We start from the raw sequence: 10,738 nt of genomic DNA, 5'->3' as shown, positions 1-10,738 counted from the left end.
ACCCAAAAGAAAAAGATGAGTATAGTTTTATTTGTTCTTATTTACTGACAATTTGGTTTGACCAACATTCGTCTGAGGGGCTACCGCGAAAACCGAAATTTGCAAATTGCGGGGATCTTTCTCTTTTACCTACTCGAATGAAGGCGTAGAGTTACAGAGAAAAATGCCCACAATTTGCGAACTTCGATTTTCGCGGTTATAGCCCTGAGGGTCTACCGCGAACCACGATCAACGTGTTGCCTCACTGTACGTACGAATTTACGAGTGCAACAGAGAGGCAATAATTATATCGAACGTGTTTCGCGATACCGCGGTTGACCCCCTGTGTTTGGTTTTCTGGCATTCAAGTGAAAAATAGTTCAAATTCAAACGTAACGAATTTGAAAGATTTTTTATTGTCATAAAGATGGACTCATAAACTCAGTTAGGAAATTTTGCCAACCTCGAAGTGTCTTTCATTTCAACAGTTACCGGTACAGGCCAAGGGTACAGGCGGTAAATGTACCAACATTATATTGTATTATATACATATTAGAGTTTACGGGGACTACTTCTTTTTCTAACTAGTGATTTATAAGTATGGGGAATTCTGCACACTATCTGGATCGCCGATACGGAGTGTAGTACATTACTGTGCAATGTGGATATATAATAGGAATTGTTCCGATGTTCGGATTAATCTCTGCCGCTTCGCCTCGAGCCCCCTCCACACTCGTGCACGAATCGCGCCGCGAACGCGAGTGTGGAGTCAAGTTCGCAGATCTGCGAAATCGACTCCACACTCGCGTTCGCGGCTTAGCGCCGCGATTCGCGCACGATTGTGGAGGGGGCTTCGTATAATCATAAAAAAACCGGCCAAGTGCGAGTCGGACTCGCGCACGGAGGGTTCCGCACTATCAACAAAAAATAGAGCAAAACAAGCAAAAAAACCGGTCACCCATCCAAGTACTGACCCCGCCCGACGTTGCTTAACTTCGGTCAAAAATCACGTTTGTTGTATGGGAGCCCCACTTGAATCTTTATTTTATTCTGTTTTTAGTATTTGTTGTTATAGCGGCAACAGAAATACATCATCTGTGAAAATTTCAACTGTCTAGCTATCACGGTACGTGAGATACAGCCTGGTGACAGACGGACGGACGGACAGCGGAGTCTTAGTAATAGGGTCCCGTTTTTACCCTTTGGCTACGGAACCCTAAAAACTGGATTGTCAGTCGATATCGATATTCCAAAATTCACTACACTATACGTCTTAATCCTTATCTGTCAAGCCTCAGTATCAGGGTATCAGGCAACAGGCACTACAGGCAGTCCAAATCGAGTGTGTAGCCTGCACAAACATTGTCATTTTATTATACTTACTTTACTCTTTGCCTAGTGCCAAGTTGGCGATACTTTGTTTTTGGTTGACTTGGTTAAGAAAAAACGTTTCTATTTCTTTACAGACTTTTTTAATTTATTTCGGAATAACTACAAAATATTTTAACAATAATTATTATGACTATAATTAAGGAAGGCTATACATATTTAAAATTATTTTCCAAATCCTCCTCTACAGTTAGGGCTGCTTTCAACCACCTTGTCGCTGCTGTCCCATTGCTCTGGAGTTTTTGCTACTATGGACAAAGCATGGACACCAGTCTGCAACTCCTCCTTCAAAATGTCATTCACTAGTCTATGCCGCTGAAAAAAAAAAGAAATATGTTTTAATTTCCAACAATATTATGAGCATACATCAGGGGTTTTGGGAATGTTTTAAACTAGCCAAAAAATAGGTAATAATAACTGTAAAAAAACTATACTGTTTTAACATTTCTAAGCAGATTACAGAGAGCTTACTACATATTTTTAATTTGGTGATTATTTTTTACAATAAAGCACCAAATCCTTCCTGTACCATAAACCCCGATGTATGATTATGAGCAGAGTCACCAAGTGAAAGTTCTCGTGCCTAATTTTGCATGATGAACTGATGATAATGTATGCTTTGTAAAATAACATGTCAACTAAGTATGTTTAAAGTAAAATAAGTAGGTACCTACACTGAAAAGAAAATGATGCATGCCTTTTCAAGAGTCTAAACAAGTATGCAGGTTCCAATTTAAAATGGTTTAAATAACATTGAATTACTTCAATTCAATTACTAATAATTACTTATTAGTACTACGGGTAGGGCCATGAGGCCGATTTTTGAAATTCGACCGCTCGATTTCGTGTATTTCGTTCAGTAATATCTCCACTACTAGTCATGTAATTTCTACTAATAGAATTGAAAACGAGTGGTCAATACCACTAGATTCCAAATATCTATCGCTTGTATTTCAAAAATCAGCATTTCGCCGTTTTCCACCGATTTTCGAGTGACGAAATCGAGCGATCGAAATTCAAAAATCGGCCCCCATATCTATTCTGTTCTCGTAGAACAGTATTGGCCAATCTGACAATACTAGACTTTTCCACATGTAATTTCTAGGTACACAGCAAAACAAACTCGTGTTAATAAATACCTTTATCAAGGGTAATCCATCGAATTTATCAGACACTACAACAACTTTGAAATGTGTCTCCGCGCCTTTCGGCACGTTGTGCATGTAGGACTCATTGATAATTTCGAGGTGCTTGGTTCCTAAAGAAGTTTGTAGCTTGTTTCTGATTGTATTTTCGACAACTCCGGACATATTTCTAGCTATACTGTAAGTGCCTGAAAACAAGCAAAACGCAACTTGCATGGGGAACTTAAAAGAATATTTAGTTTATTATAAATATTCATACAATTACCTGAAAGCGTTGCCGCGTGCAATGTTTTGATCAAAAGGCTGTTCACGATCATGTATATATTTTTTGTTTTTAAGTGTACACAATATTTCGATATTTTCTGATAGTATCAACAAATCAACGTCTTTAGGTCAGGATAATTAGGTGTACGGTGTACTGTCATCTGTCAGATCAGCTGACATTGACATACTCGTTTAGAAATCGAATAGACTCCTTCAAAGGGCTCCACGGGCTCCACTCACAATGCAACAAATCGCGTGCAATTTTGTTATACATTGCGGCATATGATCGATCGAATGAATTAGTTGTTTCGCAAGTGAATAAAGCCGGCCACACACACTAGGTTATAACCGATGGTTATGCCTGCACAGTTCATTTGTGCAGGTATAACTGAAAGTCTGTATGACATGACTCCTTGCCTGCAAGCAAAATTGGAAATATCAAAATTTATATTTTTTGCCGCTCGGTTGTGCTTGCGCACTTCGCTTGCGCAGGCATAACTAAACGTGTGTGGCTGGCAGGCTTGATAGGCTTCAGTCATCCAGTGATTGCGGAGGCGATAGGTCGCACGTCACTGCGCAACAATGTCGTCTCGCAAACGAAATGAGAGGATTTTTAGTAGATTTTTAGGGTTCCGTTCCCAAAGGGTAAAACAGGACCCTATTACTAAGACTCCACTGTCCATCCGTCCGTCTGTCACTAAGCTGTATCTCATGAACATACCTCGCAACCGAGCTAGCAAATCTGTAGCAGTTGTATGTCAGGGTTATCACTACTACGCATAAACTAAAGTACAAAAAATATTTTTTCTTTGTTTTCAAACACACCAATATTTTCAAGCAGTGAAAATTCCATGTTAATATTTGAAAGAAATGCGTAAAAAAACGTGATTTTATAAACAAAATAACAGATACATTGAAACGCATCTAATATTGACATTGACCTGTTAATTTATATTATTTTGACAGTAAATTAAACCGGGTTATATCGGAAGAGGGTCAACAAGGTTCTCGATCAATTTTATTAATCTTACATACAACAAAGTTAAAGCAAAATGGTTCATCAGAATCGCCAACCCTGACACAAAACTGTCATATGCTACGGTTTTGCTAGCTCCGTTGCGGGGTATGCTCATGAACCATGCTAGTTAGACAGTTGTATTGTTCACAAATGATGTATTTCTGTTGCCGCTAGTACAATAAATACTAAAAAACCGGCCAAGTGCGGGTCGGAGTGGGGCTCCCATACAACACATGATTTTTTTGCCATTTTTATAGATAATGGTACGGTACCCTTCATGCGCGAGTCCGACTCGCACTTAGCCAGTTTTATTATTTTTTAAAGTGTGGAGTGGATTCATGGTTTGTATGCGTATATGGCTGACGAAATATAAACCTATTAATAGCGCTATTGCGTCGACGTCAACCACCGCTACCGGTGCCATTATGGTTTGAACTGAGAGTTTATGCAGGTTTGTCGTTACGTGTGTGTGCCCTATGAAACACGGTTGTGCCTGTTGGTATTGCTTGCACACGCAAAACCGACATGCAAAACCTAGCGTGTGTGGCCGGCTTAAGGAAAGGCAGTGTGGTCTAAAACGCATTTTAAGTAGTGCAGACAAGCTGGGCAAATCGACCGATTTGATCAGGAAAATAATTGGCGCCAATCTCCAATTTAATCACCAATTAAAGATTTATGGTGATATTTGAGCCCTTTAAGTTAAAAAAAATGCTCCAAAACGAAAATACTAGCGTCGCAAATTGGTATTCTTGTGTCTGAACCCCATTTTATCGGTAATATCGGTCATAATCGGCGGTCGAATTCGGCGAGCCAAATTGGCGTTTGAGTCCGCACGTCCTGATTTTATCGGACAATTTCATCAGATTGGCGAAAAATTGTCCCGTCTGGATTCCACTTTATTACTTTCACTCAAAATGAATAGTCTAGTAGTGATGTAATCTAAAACGCGTTTTAATAACATTCACTGGCTTCACTGCAACTTCACTGTCGCGAATAAATCATACGTCTGCCATAAATGCGGCCGCCGGTCGACGTAGCCTTCTCACAAATCATTTCTATAACAGGGGTCGATTCTCCCATGAGAATTTGATGAAAATAAATGAAAATAGGTACGTTTTTTTTTCTTTGTGCAACTCACGCTGTAAAAAATCGTATGCGATCTTATAATTACTATTACCGGGTAAATAGGTGCAACGAATTCAACAGATCGATCAAATGCCGCAATGTAATGCAAATCGTATGCAATTATAGGTGACGTCTGTAGAGGCCCAAACCAATGCGACGCGCGCGCCTCTTCGCGGTCAAAACGGAAAACTAACCAGTTGAAAATCGAACAGACGCGCGTCGCGCGTCGTTGCTTGTTTGTATTTTCTCTGTTTTAACTTAATCACGGTGAGTGCGTACTTCTAAAATGTGTGATCAACGTAATAAATATATTGAAGAAAAGTGATGACAACAACGGCGGACCACAACCGCGACGCCCGCGACCACTCGTTGCTGTGCCGGCTTCTGACCTTGAGGCGCTTAGCAAGTTAGCAACAGTTGAATGTGCAGGTACACTGTATTTATTTTGTATACTCTTTGCTTAGCATCTATTTTACAAGCTCTTATTTACTTTTATCTGCCATTTTGTAATGAAATCTTGCAAATGTACGTGACTTTAGGCACAGAATAAATAATAGTACTAAGTACAGAACACTCACTCTAACAAAACGCGTCTGTTACGATCAGCACAGATATGGCCGCTAAGTGGCGACAGCGCCACGCGCGGCTTTATGGCTTTCCCCAAAATTGGGGCGGAACGGATGTACTTTTAGCTACCTGTAGCACAGAATAAATAATAGTACTAAGTACCTACAGAAGACTCACTCTCTAACAAAACGCGTCTGTTACGATCAGCACAGATATGGCCGCTAGGTGGCGACAGCGCCACGCGCGGCTTATGGCTTTCCCCAAAATTGGGGCCGAATGGATGTACTTTTAGCTACCTGTAGCAAAGCGACGAAATCGCGGAGTGGAGACACGCCTGCCTGTAGCAAAGCGACGAAATCGCAGAGTGAGCCACGCCTGCTTTAGGTCACAGGTTGATAGGTGTACCTACAGCAATAAGCGCTGGTGGCCTTGAGCGTGCCACTTGCAATCCGGAGGAAGTAGGTAGATGTCCGGAGGTCTCGGTTTCAAACCCCGGCTCGTACCAATGAGTTTTGCAGGACTTCGGTAATATGTACGAAATATCATTTTTTTGAAGTGAAAACTTCTTTAGCGACGCTGGGCACTTTTTGAGGTGGGAAAAAAATGATAAACTCGAGACAGGGTAAGGCGATCACGTGACCGTAAGCCCCGTTAGGTGACCACTCATCATTTAGATGGCATTTAAATTAATAAAGAAAAACTCAATGTTATTTGACATTTATGTTGCGGACATGCGGACTCCTTTTCAAAACCTATACTTACCTTTGGCCCAGGGTGAATTTGCCAATAGTGAATAGTGAGGTGAGTTTTCACTTCTATCGGCACTCCCGGAGTGCAACCCGTTGTTTTTTTTTTTATTTACCAGTCTCTTTTCGGTGAAGGAAAACTGGAAAACATCTCAACTCGTGTCGATTTAAAACACGACCGAAGGGGGGATAAAATTTATCGCGACTCGTTGCGAATTCCCTACTTTTCGCACTTGTATCGTAATGTACTATTATGCATTCGAGAATTCATCCAGACCAAAGGATAATCCCAGCACTCACCAGCCTACTTACTGGCATAGTATTAAAATAACATTGGCTAGATTAGATCTCGGTCGACGCTTTATGTAATAAATTATATATGTACTTGGTCAACCAGATCTTGACAGTAGAAAAAGGCGGCAAATTTGAAAAATGTAGGCGCGAAGGGATATCGTCCCATAGAAAATTTGAATTTCGCGCCTTTTTTTACCGACAAGATTTGGTTGACCAGCTATAGATTACCTAGTAAATAGGTATTATAAAATTTCTAAACTGCTGTAGCAGAATATAGGCTGTCAAATGACCCGCATAGCTATTACAGTAATTTCACTTTCTATTGGGTTTGACGGATAGAATTCGCATTCAGTATTCGATTGAGCGCCGACATTGTTACCCCTATGATGTATTGCTCGATCATTTATATCGTCATTGATTTGGAGGTTTTTCTTCGTTCTTTCCTTAGTAGGGTGCTCAATTGCTCATGTTACTGGATGACTATCGGGATAAGTTTGTTCATTTGAGGCAGGTATCTTATTTATTTTATCAATAGACCGCGGACTTTTGTCGCAATGACGTCACAATAGGGTAGTTTGGGGAGTAAATGGAGCGGTGTTAATTAATACGGCTGTGTTAATTAATATTTAATAATCAGGTATTCACGGTAGGTCATTACCTACTTACCTATAAGTCAATTGTAAATACAAATAAATCCAAGCAACCGTTAGAAATCGGGACCGGACCCTATTACTAAGACTCCACAGTCCCTCTGTCTGTGTCTGTCTGTCTGTTACCAGGCTGTATCTCATCTCATGAACCGTGATAGCTAGACAGTTGAAATTTTCACAGATGATGTATTTCTGTTGCCGCTATAACATCAAATACTAAAAACAATCTTCTTCCTCGCGTTGTCCCGGCATTTTTGCCACGGCTCATGGGAGCCTGGGGTCCGCTTGGCAACTAATCCCAGTAATTGGCGTGTGCACTAGTTTTTACGAAAGCGACTGCCATCTGACCTTCCAACCCAGAGGGTAAACTAGGCCCGTTTAGGGATTAGTCCGGTTTCCTCACGATGTTTTCCTTCACCGAAAAGCGACTGGTAAATATCAAATGATATTTCGTACATAAGTTCCGAAAAACTCATTGGTACGAGCCGGGGTTCGAACCCGCGACCTCCGGATTGCAAGTCGCACGCTCTTACCGCTAGGCCACCAGCGCTTAGTTTAAATACTAAAAACAATAAATAAATATTTAAGTGGGGCTCCCATACAACAAACGTGGTTGTTTTGCCGTTTTTTGCGTTTTGGTACGGAACCCTTCGTGCGCGAGTCCGACTCGCACTTGGCCGGTTTTTTGAGAACCTTCTTGTTCTCGGTCGCTTTTTGAACCTTTCGGATCCAGCGGCCGTCGGTTCTACCAAAGAGAATAGACTATAGAGTTACAATTACATTGCTACTGACAAGATTTGGTTGACGGACTATATTTATTATGATTTTTTATTTTTTATTTTATGCTTAAAAAATATGTTTATTCATCCTACACTCGAAAATTTTATATTTCTACAATTATCTGTTTATTTAACACGTGTTATCAAAAAAATATTGGAATAATAACAAGTGCTTTGCGAGAAATCAAAATAAATAACAAATAATTTGAGACCAATACTTTTAAAATAGCTACGCTCAAAATAGCTACGTTCAAAAAGCCTAATGACAATACTTTGAAAGTCAATATTTATAAAAAAAAACGTTACCTTTCTCACTTGTTTGACCCTGACATATCCCATCCATACAAGTGTCAAGAGTGACGTTCCTTCAAAAACGTCACTTTTGTCACTTGTTTGACACTGCCATAGGCCATCCATACATGTCAAAAGTGACGTTTCTTCAAAAACGTCACTTTTGTCACTTGTTTGACACTGACATAGCCCATCCATACAAGTGTCAAGAGTGACGTTTCTAAAAAAACGACACTTTAGTCACTTGTTTGACACTGACATATCCCATCCATACAAGTGTCAATAGTGACATTTCATAAAAAACGTCACTTTTGTCACTTGTTTGACAACGACATATATCCCATCCATACGTCAAAAGTGACGTTTCTTTAAAAAAAGTCACATTTCTCACTTGTTTGACCCTGACATATCCCATCCATACAAGTGTCAAGGGTAGGGTTTGCTCCCGGGAAATACCGGTACCGAAAGTACCGGGAATTCCCGGGATTTAGAGCCAAGCAAAGAACCGGGATTTCAAAATTATAATCCCGGTACTCCCGGGATTTTCGGGACTAAAATTTCCGGTACAATATTTGACTGCTTTCTGTTACTTAGCATGAAATATCATGTTTTATAAAGAAAATAAATATATTTTATCCATCTAAGGCTGATGGTAATACTTTTACGGCTGACCACTACATTAAAATAAATTAAAAAAAAAAGTCAATGGGTTTGGCAATGCCGACAATATAAAATTGCGTAATTTGATACTTTAAGGAGTTTAAGGGCATAAATGTTTGTACGATAAATAATTTTATACGAACAATTAGTTATTTCATATTTGTATACTAACTAGAAGCAAAAATAGAGACAAGTTTGTACTTTTAATTCAAATTCAAACACGGTACTTATAAGAAACTCACAAATGATAATGATATTTTAAATTAATTTAATAATTCTGGCTGAATAATTTGTTGATTTGTCGTATTGATAGTTCTGTTATTATATGTTCGAAGGTCCACAGCCCATTTTGAACGCATACGAAAATTATCAATATTTTTAATCCTTTTTCACAAACCTTCTTACATATTAAAAAAATGATGATATTACTGAGCCACAATTCAGTTTTTGCCAATCAACAAAGATAGTAAAAATATCATGTAGTTTAGGAAAAAAAAACAAATTGACTTAATGAGTGACTTAAAGACACATATTATGGTACAAAAGAAGTGTGTACCTTCACTGTGCTACTTTTTTATTGTTTTAAGAAAGATTCGTGGTCGTTTTACCCTTTTTAGTCCCTACGCTAGCCCAATGCGGATTGGGGACTTCACATACACCTTTGAATTTCTTCGCGGTACGGTAGACTTTTTAAACTTAGGTCAGCTAAACGTGGGACACATGTCGTTACAAGTTTCGCAATTTATACATTTTAAACTTAGGTCAACTGGACGTATGAAAAAAGGTCATTAGTATTTTCGTGCACTAGCAGACATTTAATTGCTGGTGACTGAACGCGTACGCTCGTATAAAACGCTACTTTGTAACCGCCCTAAGATACCTTCATCCTATCCAATCCGTTGCTTTGCGGCCGTGCGGCCTTGAGGTATCGCCATCGCTTCCCCTCCCGCCCCGCGCCGATCATTTAAATAATTTAACGATAGCCAATTTTACAATTGTGACAAAAGCTCATTGTATTAATAGGAGATTATTTGACGTTGTGATAACATTAATTACAGGCTGTATGGTGCATTAAAAAAATATACTGTAGAATTAATGCGCGTGGGGTAAAATACGTTATAATTGTTTAAAAAATAGTAAAAATAAAATCCCCTGGTTTTTTATTTTATTAGATTGAGTAGAATAATTGGCGTAACAATATAGTGGAAAATCACCAAGCGTTTAATTAATGTTGTATTGTAATTATTTATTTCAAACATTTTTATTGCTCGTGACGTATGCACCCCTAAAAAAGTGGTGCATATTTTACTTACAGTGTAAAATATTTAGTTATGCCTTTTGAACAAAAAATCGCTGATGAATTTGATGTTTACATCTTTTTAAAAACTAAATTTTTTAATTTTTTTTTTTCCAAAAATCTCAATATATTTTTTAGAGATAACTTTACACATACATTCACAAAATAGTGTTCTATTATATTCCAAACACAAATATACTGTAGGATATAATGTGATGCTCTCGAACAATTTAAAGTTTAGTAACCGGCCTACACTCACTGGAAATCTGAGCTATATAATTATGTCAATGACCTCACCCGTCATACAAAGCTCATTCTTAATTCCACCTCGCCCTGGCCTTTATGAATAACATACATGTGATGTGGCATGCGGATGGACGGACATTATACCTAACAGTTTTATTTTCGTCATTTTGGATATGGAAACTCTAAAGCGGCGATCCTGGCATTGAAGAACGTAAAATAAGATTACTATTGCACCTTTTTGTTTGTAGGTTTAGGTGATACCTTATTAGAAATCACCTAAATCTTAAC

At 38.9% G+C, this 10,738-nt stretch overlaps 1 protein-coding gene across 1 annotated transcript; it reads right to left on the bottom strand.

The window, feature by feature from the left end:
* Positions 1 to 1,533: 1,533 nt before the first annotated feature.
* Positions 1,534 to 2,869, bottom strand: LOC134649870 (bolA-like protein DDB_G0274169). The gene is made up of 3 exons (XM_063504703.1): positions 2,779 to 2,869; positions 2,508 to 2,701; positions 1,534 to 1,683 (listed from the first exon to the last, which is right to left on the bottom strand). Exons 1-3 carry the CDS (start codon positions 2,828 to 2,830, stop codon positions 1,534 to 1,536), a joined length of 396 nt encoding a protein of 131 aa, XP_063360773.1. The 5' UTR covers positions 2,831 to 2,869.
* Positions 2,870 to 10,738: the final 7,869 nt, after the last annotated feature.

Source organism: Cydia amplana, chromosome 7, assembly GCF_948474715.1.
Source record: "Cydia amplana chromosome 7, ilCydAmpl1.1, whole genome shotgun sequence".
Lineage (NCBI taxonomy): Eukaryota > Metazoa > Arthropoda > Insecta > Lepidoptera > Tortricidae > Cydia > Cydia amplana.
This window is presented reverse-complemented; position numbering and strand designations above follow the sequence as displayed.

What these genes read in the sequence shown, in the direction of transcription:
- LOC134649870 (XM_063504703.1), bottom strand. Translation starts at nt 2,830, where the DNA reads ATGATCGTGAACAGCCTTTTGATCAAAACATTGCACGCGGCAACGCTT. An exon ending in GCACGCGGCAACGCTTTCAG is followed by an intron (nt 2,702 to 2,778) that starts GTAATTGTATGA and finishes GCTTGTTTTCAG; the next exon opens with GCACTTACAGTATAGCTAGA. An exon ending in ATGGATTACCCTTGATAAAG is followed by an intron (nt 1,684 to 2,507) that starts GTATTTATTAAC and finishes TTTTTTTTTCAG; the next exon opens with CGGCATAGACTAGTGAATGA.